Source organism: Protopterus annectens, chromosome 6.part0, assembly GCF_019279795.1.
Source record: "Protopterus annectens isolate FY-2018-M chromosome 6.part0, PAN1.0, whole genome shotgun sequence".
In the NCBI taxonomy this organism is placed as follows: Eukaryota; Metazoa; Chordata; order Ceratodontiformes; family Protopteridae; genus Protopterus; species Protopterus annectens.
In genome coordinates this window covers 1,100,175,085-1,100,202,367 of record NC_056737.1, presented here as the reverse complement: position 1 = coordinate 1,100,202,367, position 27,283 = coordinate 1,100,175,085, and the positions used below count along the sequence as shown (strand labels likewise).

General features: G+C 39.6%; 1 protein-coding gene across 1 annotated transcript in view; it reads left to right on the top strand.

Moving 5' to 3' along the window:
- PPP4R3A (protein phosphatase 4 regulatory subunit 3A) overlaps positions 1 to 27,283 on the top strand; it is a 1,651,308-nt gene that overhangs the window by 1,497,666 nt on the left and 126,359 nt on the right. The window contains exon 14 of the mRNA XM_044074714.1: positions 25,233 to 25,450. Within this exon, the coding sequence (XP_043930649.1) occupies positions 25,233 to 25,450 (218 nt within the window). The remainder of the gene's footprint in view (positions 1 to 25,232; positions 25,451 to 27,283) is intronic.

Below are 27,283 nucleotides of genomic sequence, written 5' to 3'. Positions count from 1 at the left end.
ACTATAACGAACTCCAGCAACCTAGTAGTATGTTCACCCTCAATCCTACCACACCCCCATCAAATGATAACATCGCTACACAATTCGCTCACTTATTAACTACTACCAAAACATCCCTACTACAATCCTTGTAGCCAACAATGAGGGTGTAAACTCCTTCTCCTTTAACCCCATCCCAACCTGTACCATAAAAAAACTACTGAGTAAGCTCAAGCCCACCAGCCTATCTGCTGCAACATCCCATCAGAATTCACAAAGCTGTCTCCGAAGTCACAGCCTTCCCCATTTCTATCCTCATCAACCGCTCTATGTCCGAGAACTGTGTCCCACTAATCTAGAAAGTTTCCTATATCACCCCACTGCATAAAGGTGGCAACTCTGCTGAGCTTACTAATTACAGGCCCATTGCCATTCTTTCACCCCTCTCCAAAATACTAGAAAAATGTATTCAGTCCCAGCTTCTAAACTACCTTCTCTTTAATAACCTACCAAACTTAAAACATGGTTTTTGCCCCCACCACAGCACCACGACCACCCTCCTCAGTTTTACTAATACAATAAATGAACACAGAAGTCCGAATAAATGTCTCATCCATCTTTCTAGATCTCTCAAAGGCATTCAACACAGTTTCACACCAAAAACTGCTGTCAGAATTGGCCACATTACATCTCAGTCCTTCTTCCCTAGCTTGGTTCCACAGCTATCTAACCAAATGCCAACAGTCTGTTGAATGGGAACAGGAGCTATCATCTTTGCTCCCTGTTAACATAGGAGTTCCACAAGGCTCCATATTAGGCCCCCTACTTTTTACCATCTTCACATATCAACTCCATAAGTCCGCATCTCTCGCCTCTGTCATCCAGAATGCAGATGACTCTATGGTGATATGCTCCGCCCCCTCTCTAACACAACAATCCTTCCTAGAAGATGAATCCTGGCCAACTAACACTCACCTCATACTGAACCCCAAACAAGACCAAACTAATGCTCTTTCTCTCCACCAAAACACCCAATCCCTCAGCCACTTTTCAGATACACTCCTCCAGCAACACAATCATAACCACTAGTTCACATACCAAATTACTAGTTGTCACAATTGATAGCAAATTAAAATTTGACCTACATCTCTCTCAAACCATTAAAAAAACATGAATCTAACTAGGCTCTCTCTACTGAATTAAACCTTTCCTAACTAGCCAGTCTAAACTAAGCATCGCCAGGACTCATCTCTTGTCTACAGTTCTCTATGCTTCTCCCATCTTTACAAACCTTAACAAAACTGACCTTACCAAACGTGAGTCAGCCTACAATAAAATAGTCAAGTTTGCCACTAGCTCCCCATATAGGTCCCACCACTGCTCTGCCCTACAACAAATAAATTGGCTAGAACTCCCACAATAACTAACCTATATCAAACTTGTCTTTACCCACCAACTAATATACCAGCCAAACAGGACGCCAGCCCTACAACAGTTACTCTAACCATATGCCAACACTCGGCAACCCTGATCCTCACATAAAACACTCCTCCAAGTATACAAAAGCAACAACAAAGCCGGGGATGCCCTCTACTCCCACCATATTTCTAAACTTTGGAACTCAGTCCCCCCAATGCATCCTAAATACTGCCTACCTACACCAATTCAAAACTCTGCTCAGAGAGCACCTCACTAACAACTGGCTCTGCTACTGCACCAAGCCAGGCTAATACCACATAAGCCAACATAACATTTATTACACTAAATGTTAGTCTCCATGTAGACCCCACTCCTTGTTAACACCACCTATCAGCTACCTACAATAAGAGTATAATTTGATTATTCCTTTTCTTTTGTAGGGGTGTACATATGCACACACATTAAAGTATACTCAAATGATCAACTAAAGATGGACCCCTGCCCTCAAAAAAAAAAAAAAAAAAATCACGGCTTTAATATATTTTAATAACTCTTTCCTTTTCACTAAAGTGCCTATTGTGCATTGTACTTTCTTTGTTGTCTAAGTATTTCTGTTAAATTCCATGTAAAACCGACCCTATACCTGTCAGTGTTCTTGTTTTATTGGAGCTTTTCTCCCAGGGCCTCCGCTGAAAATGGGCTCACACCCAGATAGTGTGTCCCGGTCAACAAATGTAAAATAACCAAATTATGCCAACTTATCCATCTCCCTTTTTTCTTTTCCTGAACTTAAAAACAAGTGAGAGGGGATACTCCATACCTTGGTTGTCCACAGACAAAGTCTGGTACTATCTTGACAGAACTGAATTTTTCATATCTTTGGATCAGTTGTTCATTTCTTGTGAAGGTGAGAAAAAGGGACAGCCTGTGTCAAAGCAGACTGATACAAGTAATAGTCACCACAACAAAACAGGCAGTGTCAAGGCCCTCAACCAGTGCCTTAGCTTAATCTAGGGCTTTTTAGAAAGGGATGTATTCTAGAAGCGGCAACTTGGTCTTCTGTGCATACTTTTCCAAGTCGTCATAAGCTTGGTTCCTTGTCTAGGTTTAGATTAGGCTTTGCTAGAGCCATTCTCCAGGGGCTCCTGGGCTCTTCTCCTTCCACCTCCCAAAATTTGTAAGCTGTGGTAATTTACTCATGTAGCTTAGTCTATAGAAACAGTGGTCATTATGAAAAACAGTACAGTGGTGTAAGTAAACTTAACTTAACAGTAAATGCTTGAATGATTACTGCTGCAGTAACTGCTCCCTCTCTCCATCTCCTTGTTTCTTGGGGTATTGTTTTTGACGGGGTGTGGACTTTATTTTTTATTTTATATTTTCTTCTTAGCATTGTTCTTTCAGGGCTCAGCATCCCTCTGTCTTTTGGTGCGTAATCTCTGAAGGGCTTTGTGCTCAAACCTATGTCTTTAGGGAGCTCAGAGCGAACTGACTAATGGTTTGGGCATGTGAAAGGTGCCGTTAGGCTTGGAAGTTGGCTGGCTGTTGTATCCTTGAAGGATTTAAGCCATATAGCTTGGGTTACTGCAGCAGTGATCATTTGAACATCATCTGTTATGGTAGGTTTACTTGCACAACTGTACTTTGTGTATCCATGAGATGAGTGGGAAGGGCAGTGTAGTAAAATCCTTTTGCTGGGGATCCAGGGTTGCCTTTTCAGGAAGAGGAGGAGAGACTAGAAATGTTGAGAGAATTGTGGAGCTTCAGTGATTTGTCTTAAGAAAGTGACTTTTATCAAGTTTGGTGAAAACCCATGGGTGTTTGACTTAAGGGTCATTCAGGCCGAAGCACTAGTCTTCCTTATAAAACAGAACAAAAATTAGTTGGTCATGGTAATGAGTGACCTGACCACTCATGTTTAGACAGAACAAATATGAGGATTGCTGTGATCTGGTTAACTGGTTTAAAGGTGGCCAGTGCATGGTTCACCAAGAGAGAGACTTGCACAGCACTACATACAGAAGTGGAGAGCATGCAGTTTAAGTGGATTCCCTTCTAATAGTCTTTGGGGTGAAATTAAAGATTGCAGAATCATCACAAGTGAAACAGTCTATGCTGTAGTGGTCAGAGAGGGCTCTAAGATCAGCAGAGAGTAGATTGCAGACATGGAAGATGACTGGAGCAAAAGCACAGGAGTTAGTGTATGCTTGTGACAGTCGATGTTCATCATTCCCACTACCTCTCTGGCATTGTGGGTTATCTGCCAAGCTGACCGAGTACTGGCCAGCTTTCAAAAGAATGCTGTCTGTCTGACAAAGGCTGAAAGCAGTCACAGTGGTAAAGAACAGGGTACCAGAGATCCTCTACCAGCTTATGAAAGATGAAAGCTACACAAAAGCTTTACTATCACATGCAGAGCATGCAGTGAAAGAAGAAGAGCACGCCCTTCCAGAGATAGAAAGTGCTGCAAGGATAATGAAGTTGGGGAAAGTGACAGGCTAAAATGAAGTGACTTCATATACGATCAGAATTTTGAGGGTACTTGCGTGATGGGACAGAGATGTGTACCAGATGAGTTTAGAATTAAACATTTTAGTTGCAGTGTACAGGAATAAAGGGGGTGTTCAAACCGCAGGCAGTGCAGAGGTATCAAACTCCTGTCATACTGCATGTAATTGTTGGCGATTGATGAACAAATATGCTGAGTAGTAAAAAGCAAGATGGTTCTGATTCTGAACAGAATGCAGAGCAACTGACCCAGTGTTTTCAGTGAAAAATCTGGAGATGAAGAATCCACCTAGACATTCTTAGACATGGACAAGCCATATAACAAGGTCCCAAGAAAGGATATTTTGGGCAGTCCTTTATGATATCCTATTAGAGTTGGTGCAAACTTCTGAACATGGATGCAGTGACACAAGTATGAATAGTATGCGGACATGGATGCAGTGACACAAGTATGAATAGTATGCGGACATGGATGCAGTGACACAAGTATGAATAGTATGCGGACTCTGTGCAAGGATTTGGAAAGGCAAAGTAGGCTGAATGGTACGGAACTGGTGACAGCACTGCACAAAATGCCTGGGTCCCCTTTTGTGCAGGGAGCATCGTGATGTCCTTAAGAGGATTTGGCCAACTCAGGCTGGACCCCACCTGCACCAGAGTTCCCAAAGGTTATGACTGCAACAGCAGTCCTTTAATTGTTTCTCAGCCTTCACAGCTTTTCTAAATATCCTAAATAGCCTTGCACCTTCTAGAAGAAAGAGACTAAAAACAAGTAATGCAGTTTAGCTATCTAAAAAGAGTAGAATGCTAATGCAGAATAGAGAAAAAGCATGGAAAGAAATTCAACCCAAACCCCTCTCCTGATAACCACTTGAAAATGCAATATAGTTCAACTGTTATTTTATAGATAGTATAGCATCTCTAACAAAGGATTCCTCAGCATCTATTCCCAGCCCTGCCCAACAGCTACATATCACAACATCCGCTTTCATGTTCAAACCTGTGCCCACGTCTTATATAAAACCACTTGTAAACTCAAGCCAGTACCTAAAAATAGCAGCCAATAGCATTGCCTATCATGTTTCAGTCCTTATAAATAGATCAGTCCAGAAGTCCCACATTCCTTCTCTCTGGAAAAAGCCACACCTTATCCCTCTGCACAAAGGGGGAAATTCAACATACATTAATAACTTTAGACATATAGCAATCTTATCCCCCCCTCCCCAAAATACTTTAAAAATGTATTCAAAAACAATTGCTCGACTAGCTTCTGCAGGAAGAACTCCTTATCCCCTACACAACATGGTTTCCATCCTTCCCATTGTACTAGCACTGCCCATCTTGTATAGATACTATCAGTAAAGCTAGAGATAGCAGGGATCTCTCAGCCCACCCTTTTGTTCATAGGTAGGTACTAGGCTATTGGCCCTGGGGCCCTATACAAGCCCAGCCAAAAAGGCACCCTTGCTTTTGCCACCCAAGAAAATTATTTTCCTGTGCCACTGTCGAGCAGAGCCACAGAAGTGATCCCCGGGGTGAATTTCCTATTTCCCATCCAATCATCAAGATTTTTCTTGAAGAGTGCTAATGAGGAGCTTTGTTTGATATAGATAGGTAGTTTATTCCAGAGTATGGGAAGTCTCTGGGACAGGAATCTATCCCTCCGGCATGTTCTGTTTAATGTGGTGACGAGGTTTAGGTCCCTAGAGCGTGTAGCTCGGAGGGTTTGGGATTTCTTTAAGTGGAGCATGTCCAACAGCTCTGGGTTTGACATAGCTTTGTATGTTAGGCAGAGATCACCTCTGAGTAGGCGATATGCGACTGAGTAAAGCTGGAGTTTTTTGAGACTGTCTGCGTAGGGCATCTGTTTGAGGCCGGGAATCATCTTTGTGAGGTTTTTCTGTGGCCTTTCCAGTTGTTGATGTCTTGTGAGGTACATACCAAAAGGGGCATTGTACTCTATAATGGGTCTAATGAGTGATGAGTAGAGGGGAACAATGGCCTCTTTTTTTTCTGGATGAGAAACCTTTTGTGATGAGGTGTGCCACGTAGAAGGATTTCCTGACTACTGTGGCAATGTGATTATCAAAGGAGAGGCTACTGTCCACTTGTGTCCCAAGGTCTCTTATCACACTTTCAGTGTTAAGTATACTACCGCCTATGTTGTAGTTCATGGGTTCAGAGATTTTACCAAAGGGGATGACAATGCACTTTTTGGCATTGAGCTTGAGACCATGGCTTTGACACCAGACATCTGTCTCAGTGAGGCTCTTTTGTAGGATGTCCACATCGTTAGGAGTTTCGATTATGGCTCCTAGTTTGCAGTCATCTGTGAACTTCATTAGCCAGAGACCTTCTGTGTTAGCCTGTACTTCAGAGAAGTAGACACCAAACAGGAGAGGACCCAGGACTGAACCCTGTGGTACTCCACTTGTCACTGGTCTGAAGTCAGGTTTGGAGTCTGCTACTTTCACAGTGTGGGTTCTGTCAGTGAGCCAGTTGGCAACCCATCTTGTAACATAGGGATTTATACCTAGTTTAGTGAGTTTATCTATAATTCCAGGGTGGAGGATGGTGTCAAAAGCCTTGGCAAGATCTCGATAGGCTGTGTGAGAACCGCCTTACCCTTGTCTATGGCTTTGGTGACTGCTTCAAAGAAGTCTATCAGGTTTAAGAAACATGATCTGCCTTTTATAAACCCGAACTGGGTGGGATCCAGAGTTTGGAGATTACCAATATCTTTGTTTATAAGTTCCATGATGATATGTTCCATGGCCTTGCAGACCAGGCTCGTCAGGCTAATGGGACGGTAGTTACTGGGGTCCATGGTGGCTCCCCGCTTGTGGAGTGGGATAACAGTTGCTGTGCGCCATTCAGCAGGCACAAAGCCTGAGGTGAGGCTATGATTGAACATGGTACTTAAGTGAGGTGCCAGTTCGTTCTGTAGTTCATGTAGAACACAGCCTGGGATGTCGTCTGGTCCCATGGATGCTGTGTTCTTGGCTTTGGAGAGTGAGGTTTTTACCTGTGCAGCCGTGATTACAGGGACTTTGCATTCTTCCGGTATAGAGATAGGTTCAGTGCTAACTTTACCGCCCCCTCACCCCCTAAAGAACCCATCTGCCAGGATGTTGACAATATCAGGTGGGTCTGTATATTTAGTGCCATTGTGCTGTAACTCAAAGCAGATCCGAGTGTTGCCATTAAGATTCTTGACATAGCTATAGAATGCTTTGTGGTTGTCTTTAGAAACTGTGGTGATTTTGTTTTCATAACTGGCTTTGGAGGATTTTATTAGGGATCGCAGCTTCTTACTGAGGCTGACCAGGGAGCTCCTCCACTCGTGGGATTTTACTGTCTTTTGCAAGAGTTTCTCCCTTCTGTTGTACAGTTTGTTTATGGCAGGGGACCACCAGATTGGCTTCCTTTTTTTGGAGGGTAGCGTCTTGGTTCTGTTTGGGATAGCACGATCCATGCACTCATGTAAGTGCTTATAAAGTGCAATTGTGTAGGATTCAGTAGTCGTAACTGTATTGTCCATCTTGCATGGGTGTCGTGAAGTTCACCACTTCTGTGTTAAGAAGCATGAAGTTGGCTTTGGAGTATTTTTTTACCATGGTTTCCTTAATGGGGGGGGTGGAGGCAGGATGTGGATATCTATGGTAATTAGCTTATGGTCGGAGCAGACCAATGAGGCGTTGACTTCAGGTGTGGAACACCGGTCACTCATATTGGTAATGACTAGATCCAGGATATTGTTGCCCCTGGTGGGGGTGTGGATAAGTTGATCCAGGGTATTGGAGTTTGAATTCCAGAAAGCGTTGAGTGAAGGAGTTGGTTCATGAGTAGTTTTCCCAGTTAATGGTGGGGTAGTTGAAATCGCCCATTATTAGGGTGGTTTGTTGAACCTAATATTTTCCAGTACATCAAGAAAAGAGGAGTGGGAATCCTAGGGCATGGTGGGTGATCTGTAGCAAGCTACAATTTGGATTGCAGTTTTGCCCAGAGTTAGTTGCACTTGGATAACCTCGGCAGCATTATGCTGAGCAACTAGCATGGAGGTGTGAATAACCTTAATGAATATGGACACACCTCCGCCTTTGGTGTTCCGGTCCAGGTTACATGGCCGAAAATTGTGGTATGAGTTATAGCCTGATAGTGCAGGGGTGCTCTCTGGAGCCTTGAACCAGGTCTCAGTCACTGCACAGATATCTATGTTCTCCATTTTAAGGAGTGCCTCGAGTGAGTGCATTTTGAGATGTAGACTTCTAGCATTGAGTAGCATCACTCTCAGATGTTCATCGTGCATACAGCTGCAGTAATCACATATGGGTTCTCTGCCGTCAGGCGGTCCCACGGTCGGCCGAATTTCAAAGTCTTGGTCCGGCGTTGGTTGTTGTCGCTTTCTTTCCTGACGTCAGTGCGACATGGGTATATAAGACGCAGCCGACGCCATATTCTCCAGTCTTTTTTGCCGTGCGGTGCCCGAAGCAGAAGCAGTTCGCAAGTGCCGGTCGGCCAGATCCTGAATTTACGAAAAATTGGAAACCGAAGTCTTCTTTAAAGCTAAGTACCCCGTTGGGGAAACTTTTCTTGCTTCAGACCGATGTCAGACAAAGTTAACAATTGTATTTCTTGCGGGAAGCAAATACCGCATAAGGATTTCCATTCCCTCTGCATACCTTGTTTAGGCCCAGACCACGACGTCTTGGGCTGTCGCTTTTGTGCTACTTTCAATAAGCGCACTATTAAGCGTCGAGCGGAGTTCGCCCAACATTATTTTGGTAAAGCCTTTGATTATAAAATGACGTCTGAGACTCCGACTACCGTTTTGTCCAAAAAAGGACCGACACGCGAGGTCCGCGGTCTCCACCGACACCATGCCAAACCCGACTGCATGTGGTCCGGTTCTCAGCGAGACGCCTTTGCAGTCCCTGACTACCGACGACACTTCTTTGGCGGTGTCTTCTGTACCTGATACCGCAGGTGCCTCGGCCTTTACTCAGACTACAACCTCCGAAGCCACTGTGAGTGTTGAGTCTGCTAATGTGGACAGGTCCACTTCCACCCAGGGTGTCTTTAGGCCCTCATCTTCCTTTTCCATTAAGGCCTTTACTAAGTCCAAATCAGCCATGCATCCCAAGAGGCCTGTTGCTCGGGGCCCATCCCCAGGCCCCATGCCTAAAAAACAGATGCTTAAAATGGCTGAGGATTTGATTACCCTTATCAGGGGTTCTCAACCCCCTCCAGACAAGAGACCCAGAGTGGAGGAAGATTCTCCCTCTTCTGAACAGGGCTGCATTTTCTCAGAACATTCTGATGTAGAGGAGCACTCATACTCCCCTTATGAAGATTCGGATGCAGAACAGTCCATTCCTTCTGTATCTCCCCCAGAGGATTTCTCTTTTGGGAAAACCTTGCACACCTTGAGGGAGCACTTCCATTGGGAAGGCCAAGACTTTTCTGATTCCAAGAAAAGGCTTAGGGAATTTCTTTTGTTACTTCAACACAGACCGCTGGCTATACCTCCTGTCTTGGACATACTTGATGGTTTACTTGGAGGCTTGTCTTAGTCCGGATTCCCTGCCTCCTGCTCCAGTCAAACCTGATAGGTACTACAGAGTTCCTAACTCTCACCAATTTCTTTTCAAAAGCCATAATGCTGACCCTGAAACCATTTCTCAAGGCCCCAAGGGAATGAAGGCCTCTACTGCCAAGAATCCACTACCTTCAGAAAGAGAATCTAGATCCTTAGAAAGGTGGGGGAAAAAGGTATACACCTCGGCCACCCTAGCCATGAGTGCCTTAAATTGTCAGTTCCATATGCTTAAATACCAGCAGTTTCTGTTATCTCAATTAAGAAATAAAATGTCTCAACCTGAACAACCAGATTTGAAGGAATTGCAGGATATGATGCATAGTGCAGAACAAGTGGGTAAACACACCTTACAATGTGGCTATGATGCCTTAGAGGCCTCAAGTAAAGCTGCTGTTACAGGATCAGTCATTCGTAGACATGCTTGGCTTAGGGAACAAAGCTTGCCTGATCATGTTAAAGCTAAACTACTAGATGCTCCTTTACAAAAGGATGTACTGTTTGGTACTAATGCTGAGGAGATACTACGTAAAATGGAAGAAAAAGCTAAATCTATGCAAACTGTCAAGGCTTTTCTACAGGTACAACCACGTCGTTTTAGCAGAAATTGGCCTTCTAAAAACTGGTCCTTTCCAGCCACGGACAAGCCCCAAAGAGGTAGATACAGGCGCACAAGGGGCAGAGGACAATCTCAAGGATCATATAGAGGCAGACAATGGCAAACTCCAGCACCAAGAGGTGGCGAGGACAGTGCACAACAATACAGAAAACAAACCCAATGACTTCCTCCTTTTCATGCCAAGCAAGTCTCAGCTGGCAGCTCCCTTGGGAGGAAAGCTGGCATTATTTACAAGAAATTGGCATATTATCACAACAGACAAATGGATGCTGGACATTATAAACAGAGGCTACAGATTTCATTTTCACACTCTTCCAAAAATGAGAGGCATGCCAAACCTGCCACATAATCAAAGGGCAGAGGCACAAATACAAATTTCAAAACTCATGGACATGAAAGCTATTCAAGAGGTACCTACTCACGAACAAGGTCAAGGTTTTTATTCCAGACTATTTCTGGTACCAAGGAAAGGAACCGACTGGAGACCCATTTTGGACTTATCCATCCTAAATACATTTCTACTTGTACCAAAATTCAAGATGCTCACACTACAGCAGCTTCTTCCCATGCTGGCAAGGGGTTTTGGCTGGTAACATTGGACCTCAAGGAGGCATACCTGCATGTCCCAATCAGACAAAGCTGCAGAAGATACCTCAGATTTCTTGCAGGTTCAATCCACTATCAATTCTCTGCATTGCCCTTTGGCTTATCTACTGCACCCAGAGTATTCACGAAATGCCTGGCATCAGTAATCGCCTACTGCAGACTTCAAGAGATACAAATTTACCCTTATTTGGACGACTGCCTGATCCAAGCGGACAGCAAGCACAAACTTCTGGAACATCTGGCTTATGCAATACGGTTACTGAATTCTCTGGGATACACAATCAACAAAGAGAAATCCAGGCTAACACCATCTCAGAAAATAACTTTCCTGGGTGCCAACTTGGGCACAAACACCCAGATGGCCTACCTTACGCCAGAAAAACAGGGGCAACTAACTCAGTACTTCAAAATACTAGCAAATTGTACCAGGCTTACTGCAAGGAAAATCCTGCAGGCTCTGGGCTTCATGGCATCTTGCATTCTTTTAATCCCATGTGCAAAGTTGCATATGAGAAAACTTCAATGGTACCTAAAAAACCTATGGTCTCAGCACAGCCACAATTTGGAAACAATAATACCAATAATTCCATGTTTGCAAAAGGAATTTCTATGGTGGGCCCAAGCATGTCAAACAAACACAGGTCTCCCATTCTGCAAGCCTCAAGCAAATCAAGTCATCACAACAGACGCCTCAGGTTACGCCTGGGCGCACATGACAGACAGGTGCATTCAGGGCAAATGGTCCCAAAAGGAGAAGCACCTTCACATCAACCAAAAAGAAATGCTAGCAGTGATAAATGCAATTACAGCATTCAAGGACCTCCTGCATCCAGGACAATTATTAATAAGAACAGACAACACCACAGTAATGTGGTACATAAACAAACAAGGAGGAACACATTCATACCCCCTGTGCAGACTAGCCATGACACTTTGGAACTTGGCTCTGGAATGGCAAATGGAACTTCAAGCACAGTACTTGCCAGGTTTGGAAAACACGCTGGCAGACAGTCTAAGCAGAAATATGACAGATCCGCACGAATGAAAGTTGCATCCTCAGGTGTTTACACAGATAATCCAAGCGTTGGGAAGGCCAGACATAGATCTCTTCGCCTCCCACAGGAATCATCAATTGGAAAAGTTTTGTTCAAGGACCTTCCATCCAAAGGCCTGGAGAGTGGACGCCCTTTCATTCAGTTGGACAGCATGGACAGTGTACGCTTTCCCACCTCTGCCTCTTCTGCCCAAGGTGCTCTTGAAAGCAAGAGCAGACAGACCGAAGATGATACTGATTGCTCCAGACTGGCCAAGACAGCACTGGTACCCACTCCTGAGGAGCCTAACACATACTCCTCCCTGGCTTCTACCTCTAATGCCTCTTCTGCTGACTCAGCACAGCTACAAAACTCTTCACAGTCAGCTGAAAACACTCAATCTCGCTGCATGGAAAATTCCTTAACACCACAACAGATCCTACTCCCCAAAGAGGTGCAGGACGTCATTCTGGAGGCCAGAAGGCCATCACCTAGAAAGGCCTACTCCGCAAAATGGAAACGGTTTTGCTCCTGGAATGAGAAAAAATGCCAGGATCCTAGAAAACTAAATTTGCCTCAGGTATTACAGTATCTTGCTGAGCTGCTGAACAGTGGGCTTTCATTTTCCTCCATAAAAATCCATGCCTCAGCCATTTCTGCAGAATTCAACACGGATCCACCGTTATTCTCTCACCCACTTTTAAGACAGTTCCTCAGAGGGGCTAAGAATATAAGACCACCAAGGAAACAACCAGTGCCAGCCTGGGATCTTAATTACATTCTAGAAAAATTAACATTGCCTCCCTTTGAACCAGCTGCCTCAACAGATTTGCAATATTTGTCCTGGAAAACAGCTTTCCTTCTGGCCATTACCTCAGCTCGTAGGGTTTCGGAACTACAAGCTTTCATGGCTGTGCAGCCCTTTCTCATCTTCCATCAGGACAGGGTTTCCCTTCGAACCAATCCGTCATTTATGCCTAAAGTGGTATCCAGGGTAGCTTTGAATCAAGCCATACACTTACCTACCTTTTACCCCAATCCTCAAAACAAAGGGGAAAGGCTGCTACATTCCTTAGACATCCATTGGCAGCTACGTTATTATTTGGACAGAACAAAGCCTTTCAGGAAATCAGAACAGCTTTTTGTGTCCAATGATGTAGGAGCTCAAGGGAAGCTTGTTACCAAACAGACAATTTCAAAATGGATAGGCCACTGCCTACGATTTTGTTACTCCTATCATGGGAAATCTGTCCCTACAGGCATCAGATCCCACTCCACCAGGGCCACAGCTACCTCTACAGCCTTCCTCAGAGGAGTTCCTACCAAAGATATCTTGGAGGCAGCCACTTGGAGTTCTGTGCATACCTTCACAAAACACTACCACCTGCCTTTATATTCCAAAACTAGAGCAGGCTTTGCCACTGCTGTATTGCAGGGCATTCTGGCTCATCCCAGTTCCACCTAGTGCCTACCACCCTGTGCGTAGCTTTGGGATTCTACCCATATGTGATTACTGCAGCTGTATGCACAATGAACATAGTACAGTTTTGTACCTACCATAAATGTAGATGTTCGAGTGCTAATACAGCTGCAGTACAGGTTTCCCTCCCTCCTTCCCCTCTTGGTAAAGGACTAGTGGCTAACTCCTCCTCTTACAACCTAATTTGGGTTATCCTCCTATGGTGTATTTGCTTGCAACTACTGTTTTTTGATTGCATTGCATTGCTTGAATATATTTTTATATATAATTTATGTATTGCCTTCCTTCTGGTGGCACCTGACATCTGGGGCAAGAAAAGACTGAAGAATATGGCGTCGGCTGTGTCTTATATACCCCTGTCGCACTGACATCAGGAAAGAAAGCGACAACAACCGACGCCGGACCAAGACTTTGAAATTCGGCCGACCAAGGGACCGCCTGACGGCAGAGAACCCATATGTGATTACTGCAGCTGTATTAGCACTCGAACATCTACATTTATGGTAGGTACAAAACTGTACTTTTTTGCTTGCCTGTTACTGTTACAGTGGTGAATTTGTCATTTGAACCTTGCCTAAAAAAGGCACTATCGGGGTGGCACGAACCTTAGCCGGTATCTGGAATCCCAGGGGTGACAGGTGCAGGCCATCTCTGGCAAAGCATCGTGGTCTGTCGACCATGTCATCCCGGGCAGACAGATACTGGATCCCTTTAAAATGGCACCAGAAGCTTAGCCAATTGAAGTCAATCATTTTGTCCTTGTACTGCGGCATCATTCTGGGTGATGGCAGAATGCTACTCAGGGCTAGGGTCATACCTGCCTGGGCTGCAAGATCGGAGAGCTCTTCCATGTCTCTTTTCATGTAGTCCAGGGAGGTACGTCTGAGGTCGTTCACACCAACATGGACAATGACTGAGTCATATTTGTTGTGGAGTGACCTGAGTGCGTGGGTTATGTGGCGGATCCTGGCACACTACAGGCAGCTGACAGTAACCTTCTCCTTGTTTAGCCTGGTGAGTGGGACATCAGTGTGCCTGACTATAGAGTTGCCTATGACTAGTGTGTTGGGTACGTTGTTTTGCCTTATTGGCTGTGGTTGAGTGGCACACTGAGTCTGCGGGCTGTGTGTCATTTGGGTTTTGTTGGGGGGGGTGGAGGTTGCTGCATTTCTGCTTTGGAGGTCTCTGTTGCTTGAGCAGATTATTGAGAGCCTCCACACACAAATGTTTTTGTGTTTCTTTGTGTGGATTTTGGTGGTGTAGATTTAGTGAGACTATGTGATGAGTGTGGTGTGGTGCAAGTGTTTACCTTCTCCTCTTGACTGTCAAGTTCAGTCTTGACTGGAGAGAGCTTTACCTCCAGTTTGGCTAGATAAGTGTATCTCTCACAGGTTGTAGTGTTGGGTGGTAGAAGGCAAGAGTTGTCTGTGTACATGAGGCAATTTCTACGTTACCCCAAGATGCCCAGATTCATCAGATAGACAGGAGAGAACACTGGGAGCTGACCCTTGGACATGCCTGAATAAAAAAAACATTTTCCTCTAGATAAGTGAGGAAAGTGAGTACAAGAGCTGTTTTTCTCTAAGCAAGTGAGGAAAGTAAGTACCAAAACTGTTTTCCTCTAGGTAATGAGGAAGGTTGAGTGCTGTATTAATTAGTAAGTTATTTAGTGCTTACAAGTTCTGAACAAGTGCTGATCACGAATAAGCAAATTCAAGTGCTAAAAGTAAGAATCTGTATCTAGACTAAACTAGTTACAGGGAAGGGGGGAAACAAGTGCAAATGGGGCTTTTTAATCATAAAGTTGAGAGAGATGGAAAAACTGCCCAAACGGCCAATAACTACAATTTCTGGGCCAGAACCGCTCCTTATGTTGTAGATGGGTTACCTAGTGCTTGCCACTCCCACTGATAAGCTAGAATGCTTCCCTCCAACACATAAAGCTTGGGGGAGGGGGCTCAGAAGCTTACATACAGTCCTGGATACAGCAAATCTGAATCTGGACTACACTAGTTACAGGAAAGGATTTTTTTTTTTTTATATACAGAAAAGTAGCTAAGCCAGCAGTCAAAACAATTCAAATGTGGGGATTCAAAGATGGCCGCCGTTCTGTAGAGACTGCACATCTACAGCTCTGCAGATACTCGGAATAAAAATTAACCCTGAGGATATACTGTAAGCTTTTCTACACTAATTGTTGGCTATATTTAATCTACTACAACTAAATACCGCTTGAGAGGTGAAAGAACCGGAGGAAATTAAACAAATTAACAGGATTAGATCTGATTGACTGACCGACTCTGAACAGAGTATTAAACAAAGGAACTGTCTGAGTAGTAACCTTGGATATTTATTATTCAGTTATACTAAAGATCTGCTTTGCTCCACAATGTCAAAAGAAGACAAAAGTATGGAAACAACAACTAAAACCAAATTATCAGAACTTCAGTCACCAGAAAAAGATTCAACAATAAAAAGGCAGAAGATTACAAAACAGCAGCAACTTTCAAAAGCTGGAATGAAAAATAAACCAGATCAATTGGCTAATATGGAAGATATTAAAACTGCTTTGTTACCCATCCAAGAAGCTTTGAAAGAACTTATCAAACCAGATACTTTCTTTTGGTGCCACATGCAGTCAAATTCTCGAAAGGATGGATAAATCAGAAGCCAGAATATCTGAAAATGAGGACAGAATAACATTGCTTGCAAAAAAAGACATTCATGACCTGGATATTCAGTCTATGCAAAATAAAATTCTGGATTTGGAGACACGATCCAGAAGGAACAATATAATTATCAGAGGAATTCCAGAATCTATCCAATACAGTGATTTAATTTCTACCATTACACAAATACTTGAAATATTGTTCAATGACTCTGACATAGCCAAATAAATAGTTATAGAAAGAGCTCATAGAGCTCTCAGAGAAGCACAAGCCTCAAACATACCTAGACCAGTATACGTCAAAATACTCAACTACCAGGACATAAACAAAATAATTTTAACTGTTAAAAAGAATGGAGGTTATATTATGTGGCAAAATAATAGAGTTTCTATGGCTCAGGATTTACCATTGCAAATAAGGCAAGCTAGACAAGCATCATCTCCATACTGTAAATTCATCATTGAAAAGAACATCAAATTTCAAATGAAATACCCTAACACATTAATTTTTACAGTTGATGGCTCCAAATATTCCATATCTACAAAAAAAGAAGCAAAAGTTACCTTTTTGAAGATTTTTAAGTCCCTTCCAGCTTCGGAAGCTTGATCTGGCCATCCAGTCCGTTTACAGCAACGTGGATGCTGGGATTCCATTCTTACTACGTCTCGAGGCTTTAAAATCCTTTGTTTGTTCTTTTTTCTTCACCAGGCCCCTTGGTAAATGTTTACTTAGTTTCTTTTTACAGCTCCAGCTCGTCCACGAAGATTTTCCGAACTTTTATGGCTTCTACGAACTGAGCCCCTTCGCGAAGCAACAGGAAGTCCTTTGGGTGCTGCTGAGGGTCTGCTTTCGAGGTAGCGCATCCGGAAGTCCGTCTGCTTAATGGTTCCCCCGTCGCGAGCTCGAAGACAGGATTACAAGCTCAGGAAGTAGGAAGATCTCTGTAGAGGAAGCGAAAGCTATTTGGACTGTAAAACGAGCATTCATGGACATTTAAAGTATGTAACATGTTTTACTGGTTTAAATGGAACTGTGGATTCATTCAGGTATGATTACAATTGAACTAATAATGTACTGGTTTAAAATGTGTTATTTAACTGATTGCTTAGAGGTATGATAGCTTTACCACAGTTATTCTTTTTCCTTGGGTAGTTTATGCTGAATGTGGTTGTGCTAATAACCTTGTAGTATACTTTATTTGTTTTTCCTGTATTACTGATGTGTTTTAATACTGCAAATGTTTAGATAATAAGGGGATTTAGTGTTGGGATAATTAGTAGATAAAGAGACCATAAGATATTATATTCTGGGCTCTCTAGGAATGTGAAGGTTATCTTATTTATATACTGGCATTTGGTTCTGACTGTTTTGAGAACTCTGTTACCCAGTCATCATTTTATAAATTTAACTATATTACCCAGTAAAGTGCAGTCAAAGTGCTATTTTTATTCACCTTATTTGCTGACATTATAATTCTAGATAATTTAGACTATATAAATAGTCAGATTTAATATTATACTTAAATGTTAAACATTTGTTTTCTCTGTAGTTCTTTTTCTCTCTTCTAACTAACAATAAATATGGTGAATTATCTTTAATTCAATAATGTTATTGTTTAATAGGGGTACTGTCACATATTTGATTATTTTAGATTTAAATATGGTTGTTAGATAACTTAATGAGATGCAACTAATTAGTATAACTAATAATATATGAGAACTATTAGTGAGGTATGATAGTAACTATAAGTGTAGTGAATACCATTTACTTGATAGGTTTAACTAAATAGTGTGTTCAAGAGCTGTGAATATTTATCAGTGTTTATTAGGGAATGTTCTGGTTAGGCTTTGTAGAGTTAGATGTAGCTTTTATAGGTTTTTTGCATGTTTTTGATGTTTTATTTTGTAAGATAAAGAATAAATGTTTAGTAAGGTTATCTACCCATAAAAGTTTTAACAGTGTAAAAAAACCTATGTATGTCCTGGTCCAAGGGAATAGTGGATAGGCACTGGTTAGGGATGGGATGTCAAGATTGCTTCCAGACAATATATACTGTACTATTATATTTGAATTTAGTACCGTTTCTCAATTTTAAAATATCCTGAAAAGATTTAAAGATCTTAGTATGTGGATAATAGACTCATGGAATACTAAAGGGCTCCAGAACTTGAAAAAAAGGAAATTATTTCTTCATTTATTTCTCCAGTCAAAGGCATATTTTATTTTATTACAAGAAACCCACTTGACCAATGACCAATGAGCTGTCCTTAAGGATAAGAAATGGATTAGAGATGTGGTAGCTTCAGAAGGGACAACTAATAGTGCAGGAGTGGCTATTATTAAAAATCAGTATCGAGAGAAAATTCTAGATTTTAAAATAGACAAAGAGGGAAGATGGTGTTATGTGATTCTTTCATCTACACTTTATGATAAACCTGTGGTGGTACTTAATATATATGCCCCATGTACCAATCAACAACTTTTTATAGCATCACTTTATTTTATCCTGACTCAGTATAATAATTGTTATATAATAATAAGAGGTGATTGGAATACATATCAAGATCCCAAATTAGATAAATCAAGTTCACACAGGTCCTTTAATAATCAAGCAGTAATAGTATTACAGGAACGTAAAACAGATTTTAAACTATATGACCCATTTAAATACACAAATAATCAAATAAATTCAAATAACTTTACATTTTATTCAAGTTGTCATAAAATGTGGTCTAGGATTGATTTTTTTCTAATTTCAGACGTATTAATTACTTTAGATCCCTGTGTATCTATACAAGCTCGACACTTATCGGATCATTCTGGGATCACATTAATTTTTAACAAGGACATTAGAAATAGTATGCGTCATAGAGGTTATAATTGGTCCCTAAATCCGTATTTATTAAATAAAGAAGATATAACTAAAGAAGTTCAAGAGACCTTTAATCATTTACTAGTTAATCTCTCTAAACACCGACATCCATCTGATATAGAATGGGCAACGACCAAAGCACAAATAAGAGGAATCTTTCTTCAAAAGGCTACTTATTATAAGAAAATACAAAAACTAGAGACATACAAGAATTGGAAACTAAAATTAAGTTACTAGAGCAGGATTTAATTGGGAACTATAGTAAACAAACTGAAACGAGTTATTAAAATGTCAAAAAGATCTTTTTTTACTACAAAATAGTAAATTGTCATTTTATGAACAGAAAATACTGGTAAAATACGCTAATCATATTCAGACCCCATCAAAAGCACTAGCTCGTATCATTATCGAAAATACCTTCTCAAATTTCTGAAATACAGTTTAACAATAAAAGATATACCAATACTGAAGACATTATGAATATCTTTGAATTAATATTTTCTCAAATCTATGGCAAGCATCAGGAATTACTTATAAATAAGAGTAAACGATTTTCTGCAGAAGATTATCTTTCCAAATATTGGTGATGAGTCTCATATGAGTTTAGTCAAACCAATTTCCTCAGAGGAGATAACAGATACAATTAATAATTTGAAGCCACATAAAGCTCCAGGACCGGATGGTTTGACTACGGAATTTTATAAAACTTTTTGTGATATATTGGGTAAAGTACTTCCACAGGTATTTAACTATATAATTAATAATAAAATTAATGATCCGCACTTTAATACTTCGAAAACAATTCTTATACCTAAAGAGAATGTTGATCTTCAAAATCCAGATAACTATAAGACCCATTTCACTTTTGAATATAGACATGAAAATTATGACATCTATTTTAGCTAATAGATTGAAGAAGGTAATTAACCTAATAATATCTGATGAACAAGCTGGTTTTATAAATGGCAGACAAACTACTGATAATACGTTATCACTTCATACACTAATTTCTTATGCCACTCATAGAAATCTTAATGTTTATGCACTCATAATTGATGCTCAAAAAGCTTTCGATAGTTAATTTAAAATTTTTGTTTGATATTTTATCATATTTTAATATACCCCAAGACTTTATTTTAACATTAAAAAAATGATATAACAATCCCTATACAACGTTATATATTAATAAAAATTTCTCAAAAAGAATACAAATTAAGAATGGTACCCGTCAAGGATGTCCGTTATCTCCTGTATTATTCAATTTATACTTAGAACCACTATTCCTACATATTAAGCAAAATATTTATCATAATGCTGCAATAATATATGGTACGAAAATATCCATGGCTGCTTTTGCTGATGATCTTAATATTTACTGTACAACGCCTGTTTCAAGAAAATATTAAAAGCAGTGGAAGATTTTGCAGAAATATCTAATTACAAAATAAATTTAAAAAAAAACAAGTTATTTCCTTTAAAGACGCCTACACCCTTTTCGCTTTTACCATTGGTAGGTCAGTTAAAATCCGAAGAAAAAATAAAATATTTGGGTATTGTTTTCTCAACAGATAATAGAGACTTTTATGTGAACAATGTTAAGTTAATTTGGGATCATATATTGTCTGATTTAAAAAGATGGAATAATTTGAAATTACCAATAATGGCAAAGGCTTCGATTATTAAAATGAATGTACTCCCCAGAATATTATATATTTTTCGAGCTACTCGTCGTAATTTCTAGGAAATTCTTTAAACAGCTTCATACGGAATTAGGTAGATTTATATGGGAACCTAGAAAAACTAGAATATCTTATGATAAACTGATGACTCTGAAAAACAAGGGTGGTTTAGACTTACCGAATTTTGAAGCATATTATTTAATAATAAATGCTAATAGAATTCTAAGAGTGGTTAATTTTGACAGGTCCAGTCCTAAATGGTCACCCAAGTGGTTGATTCTGAATCACAAACATGCTGCTAGGTTGGGTATTAATTTTAAGGCATTACCTTTTTTAAATAAAGATACCTTTAAAATGTACGCTTTGATGGAACATATTAGATTATATATAATATCAATACAAAACATGTTTAACTCTCTAAACCTCTTACAGTATATGATGACTTTCCAACCATTTCACAAGAACCCAAATTTGAAAATTGGTAATCAATTGATAGATCTTAAAAAATTCCCCCTTATAATTGATCTAACCATACTTGATTTATATCCTTTTCTTGGTATCTCAATACACGACATGTTAAGAGAGATGAGCCTTCCTAACTCGTATTTAATTATAATGAGACAATTAAAGGATCTTTCAATAAGTTATTTTAGTAATTTCAAAATTAAAGAAGAAGACTTAACCATTTCTCTAAACTTATGGCAAACTCTTATGCAGGACTTCAAATATATAACGGCTTCATATAATTTGATAAAAGACGTGAAATATAATAACCAAATACTCTTATCCAAATACTGGAAGGATAAATTATTACCGATTGATGATGATAAAATATTGAAAGCAATTAATTTAACCTTAAAATCAGTATCTCTTCAAAAGCTATTATTTACTCCGTTGATATGTAATAACGCTTATTACACTCGTCTCAGTCTGCATAAATTCAACTCTAAAAATTCACCTAAATGTCCATATTGTATCGATCAAACGGCTGACCTTTTACACATGTTCTGGTGCTGTAAATGTATATTTAAACTTTGGAATTCTTTAAAAATTCAATTACAAAAAATGGGTTATCAACAGTCTACACTTTCTTGGGAGTTGATGATTCTTCATATTCCTCCGAATAACTTGGACAGATCCCAAATGATCATACTCATAAATATTTTCTTGTTAATGAAGCTTTATATAGCTACAAATTGGTTGAATCCATCCCAGACTTCATGGGAAAACTTTAATAGTGTAGCGATAAGACATATTTTAGCACATAAATTACTAATTAAAGATCATAAGAAAAATATAAATAACACAAAAATATGGGAGCAAATCTTTAACATTGTGTTAGCTTAAGGTTCTAATCCACTTTTCCCTGGGAAGTACATACTTAATAGGGTGGTTAGTATAGATAAGCCTTATATTGATACTAGATTGTTTTTTCTTTTTTAATACCCTTTTAGAAGTTTATCTTAATGTATAATGATTTTATGCAACTGTTGGAAGCATTCATGTTGTATATAATGTACATATGTTGTAGTATTGTAGTAACAATTGGAAAAAAAAAAAACAATTCAAATGCAGTGCAAGCTAGCACAATTGAGTATGTAGCAATGTTAGACCAAACAGTTTAAAAATGCAATTAAATTAAAAATGACTAAAAACAATGCAGAAGGGAGTCTATTAGGTAGAATGAGGTAAAGAGATGGGACTGGGGAGAGCGTCCCAGATCAAATCTACAGTGGGGGCGGGCAACTGCAAAAGCCTCCAAATTTAAACAACACAGGAATAGGGAGAGTGGGTATAGGAAAACCAACACCTTCAGCAGAGATATGAAAAACTATACAGTGAAGCAAAAATAACAGTGCACAACTCTGAAGTCAGCCAGCAATGATATAAAATTAGTCAAACAACAATTACCAGTACACAACTCTGAAGTGCCAGAAAAATATACTCAGCTCTGTATATCTCCAGATAGTTTGAAGAGCACTCTTTCAGGACACAGGAAGGCTCTAGCAATGATATGCAAACTTTTTTACTAAGAGGGTCTAACTTTTTTTTGTGTTTCTAAAGCTACCTGTTCAGTAGGTATCAGTCAGTAAAATGGCACTCCATGCTCTCTCCTTTCCTGTCATTCACCACAGCTGTACCATAAGGCTGTGTTCTTGGTCATGTCCTCTCTAACATTTTCACCAACACCCTAATACAAAAAGCAGATGATTCCACTCTCATTTGCACATCTGACAAAATGGTATGCTTCCGAAAAAGTACTCCGGAAACTTTAACAGCCCCTGAAACATGGCTTTGTAACTCACAACCCATGCTCAACCCAAAAAAGACCAAACTACAACTATTTTCCCCGAAACCCTCTGTCATGAAAAAAAATATATAAAGTCCTCTCTCTTGATAATGTAACCGTTGAAGTCGCCTCTTACAGCAAATTATTAGGGGTGATGGTGGATGATAAGCTTACATTTGAACTGCATATACAAAACTGTACAAGAAAAACTCCTCAAACTAGGGATGCTGTACAGACCCAAAAACTTGTTGACCGTTCCAACTAAAACTACATTTGCCACTACTTATCTCCTCCCAACACTTCTTTATGTTGCTCCTATCCTTACGAACATCCAGGCATCACAAAAATTAAAACTTGAGCAATGCTGTAACAAAGTTAAATTCGCAGCAAAAACTCCTTTAAGAACCCACCACTGCATAGCACTGCAAAGCCTAAATTGGTTAGAGCCACCTCATCAGCTGACACACACAGCTTCTTACCACATGTAAAGTTTTCCACCATCCATCTGCTTGTCAAGCACTAAAAAAACAAATTCTACACAGCTATGCACCCAGTCATTCGTTGCGATCCAGTGACCAAAACTCCTGTCAGTCAACAAACCTGTCAGATCTGCTGGGCATGGTCTGTAGTCTTACAAGATTGCTAAGGCCTGGAACTCCTTACCTGTACCCATCAGGTCAAAACCCTCCCCTCCTATCTTTCAAAACCACTTTGAAAGACTTCCTAGCTAAAATCTGGCTTTGCTCTTGCTCAAAACCAGGACAAACTATATTCCCAAATGTGAGCAAGTACCTTTTCATTCCTTACACCTCCTTACTATTCTTTCTTCATTTATTTCCTTACTTCTATCAAATTCTCTTCCCTGACCTTCTTTCTAAATATGCTGTAGTAAGAGAGCTCTGCACGTATGGCAAATGAAGGGCCAAACCAAATCTGGAACCAAACACAAGTGGCCAGCACTGAGGTGTAAATGGCAAAAAACACTCAAAATACTGCCATATGGTAGGTAAATCAAAGTTTAATCCTCCATACCAGTTTTGGTATAACCGCCTTCATCAGTGGAATCTACAGTTGTGGATTGGACCCAAACACACACAACATCCAACCAGTTTGGCTGTCAGAACCAGACCCCTAGCTTGTCTAATCATACAAGTACTCAGAACAAACCCACAGGGCGTCCAACAATGAGCCTTTACTGGACCGTACCATCAGTTTTCCCCTTCCCTTTAGTCGGGATTTAATCCCGATAAGAAATATCATAAATACAAACTGGGAAATAATTGAAAGCAGCCAGGAACTCTCTGATTGCCTTGGAACATTACCCACTTTCACACACACAAAAAAATTGCTCCGTACATCATTTGAACACTGTGACTCTTTTTTTTTTCCTTCTTGAATCAAATGTTAATAGAGACAGTACTCCAGGCATGTATGCGTGTGGTAATTGTGTGGCATATAATTTAATTTGCCGTTCTTTCTTTCAACTTTGCCATAAAAAAAAACTTTCTATAAATATTTTGATTGCAGTGTCAGTCATGTAGTGTATGCAGATGTATGCATGACTTGTTTTAATTTCTATGTGAGAAAAACACCACAAAAATCTTCAAGCTGCATTAAGGAACACTGTGCGGCTATACTCAACAATGACTATAAAAATGCATTAGCTAAACATGCTCAGCATTGCGGAGACTTTTCCATGTTTAAATTCTTAACATGCTCAGCATTGCGGAGACTTTTCCATGTTTAAATTCATTACAGTTGAACAGATGGATCCTTGTGTGTGTATGTATGTGTATATATATATATATATATATATATATATATATATATGTGTGTGTATATAAATATATTTATGTATGTGTGTGTGTGTGTGTGTGTATATATATATATATATATATGTATATATATATATATATATGTATATATGTATATATATATATATATATATATATATATATATATATATATATATATATAGTGTGTGTGTGTATACACACTTATTTGGCCATCTGCTGCTTTACACAACCTGTTTATCCTTACGTTTTTCTTTTGTTTTCTTGAAGTAATTGTAGTTGTCCTTTGCATTGATTTTTTTTGTGCTTATTTTTAGTACCTGAGAAGAAGAAATGTTAGCATTCAGTGCATGATTGCCAGACCAGCATTTTTAAATATTTACTTTGTAATATAGTTGCCACAGATATATTTAGAGTCTACAAACTGTACCTTGAATCAGTTGTTGGATTATTGCAGTATGTCCATTACATCCATCTCCAAATTTGTTTGTAGTAACAAAATTAAAAACGGCTAGTTTTCATCTGAATTCTGAGAGTAATAGTTTCAGCCCTTCTTAAGTCATGTGATGTGTTTAGTATCCTACATTTATTTAATTGTATTGCTGAAAGTAGTAGCTCTTGGTGAAAAGTGATTTTCTAGTTTATTTTAAATTGTAAATTTCTCCCCCCCCCCCCCTTTCTTTCGTAGTGAAAGATAATGAAGATAAAGAAGTGCTTCCAAAGTCTAATTTGTCAGGCCGCCAGAGTCCAAGTTTCAAACTTTCGTTCTCCAGCAGTACAAAAGCTAACCTTATGAACCAGTCATCAGGAGGTGCTTTGGCTGCCTCACCTGGTTCACCAGGATCGCAGGGATCGCCTGGCCCAGTTGCCAAAAGCACACCACAGACAACAGCTGTAACTACCAAGGTATTTAATCCTCTTTATTGGTCATTTTAAGATGGTAGTCCTCCTCCAGTTAAAAGGGAAACGAAATACCGAATTCGTAAATAGAAAGATAAGGAATTTCTGCTAGTTTAGTGGGTTGACATTCTTGTCACTGTGATTTGATCAAGCTTTGATTTTTAAGTTTATTTTTAACTGTGCAGTTTCTCTGTATCTGGCTGTGTCTCAAGATTAATGAATTTGTGAAATGTGGATCCTGACTTAAGAGAGCGTGTTTTTCAGTGTTTGAAATCTTAGTTTACACTTTTGACAGATATGTTTTATATGTGGGGGAAACCTGATGTTTGTGGACATCCAGTCAAAATAGTGTCTGAATGTTGTAAATGGAATGTCACAAATTTGGTGCAGTTGACACTATACTTTCAGAAGAACAAGAAATGTTGTGATGTTATGTTTCTACTCACTTTCTCTCTTCCTAGTTTGTATGAGTGCTGAATTGGTGTAGGGGTGGATGTGTGTGTTTATATGTATGTATGTATGTGTGCGTACGTGTATAGAGAGAGGGAGAGTGCCAAAAAAGGGAAAGCTAGTTGTACGAGAATGACATCCTTATACGATTTACTAAAATAGTGTTGTCATAACTACTTATGTAGATCCGTGTCAAAAATCACTTTGCCACCTTATTAAAAATAAGAAAACGGGATTCAAGCTGGTATTGCTTGTTTAAACCAGTTTATTAAGCTAAAACAAGAGATTAGTAGTGTTGTCGCCGTTATCAGCTTCATTTCTAAGTTATGCAGAGCAGTCACAAGTTATATGTTTTTTGTTTTTCCATATAAAAAGCCATGTAAGTTGCAACACAGACTTTAATCCAAGAGCACTTGTATCATATTCAGTGACAGTGCTTGGAGCAGTGGTACATACATAGTTTACTGTGATTGGTGCTGTTTTCTCCTTATCCACACAAGTATAAACCTACTGTGCTTTTGGCTGTTGATCAGTGCACTGGGTATAATGTCAAATAATGTAAGCATCTAATCTTCTGTTTTTGTTGTATTGCTATAATATATAATAAAACAGTTGACAGTGAGACTGAACTGTTTGTAAAATGTTATGGGAGAGGGGAAGAGCTTGGGTGGTCATCAGAACACAAAAAAAAGAACTCTGCTGCTAAGGGCAGAGAGGTATAATTAGGATTTAGCAACTGTTTTAGTTAGTCTCTGAGATTAAAGATGAAAAGAAATTGCCCTTTGGTCAAGTGGTAAGACAAGGTAAAAGAAATAACTGTGAAGGGGTGTTTGTGTGTGTGTAAACATACACTCACATACCTACATAAAAAAGGAGCAAAAGTCCAAGCAATACACATTTGTAGTTGTAAGTAAATTTTGTGCGTCTCAAGTTGTGCTGTCCAAAAATTTATTCTAAAACACTTTTACCCATTTGTGTTAAAGTGAAGGGCTTCCTCGGATCTCACTGTGGTAGCTCATACTACTGATCAGACACACACATGCAATTCAAATCGACTTTAAATTAATCCTTAAAATACCAAATTTAAGTAAAAGTGAAAATCAAAAGTCTAACCTAAACTGCATATAATAAAATGTCCAATGAAATGTGTAGTACTAAAGATAAAAAATGAAAATATAAATTCAAACATAGGCACACAATACTATAGCTGTACAAGAAAGTGTGCCATTGTGTTTCAGTAAAAATTGCAATGTTTCAGTTTCTTTAACTCGAGAATGCTCTTAGGGACCCTGTGAGGCTGAATCTAGGCTTCCAGTAAGCTTCAAGTTGAATTGGCCATTCAGGGTCTTTTTTTCTTTAGCTTTGTGTTCAAATGACCTTGTAATGGGT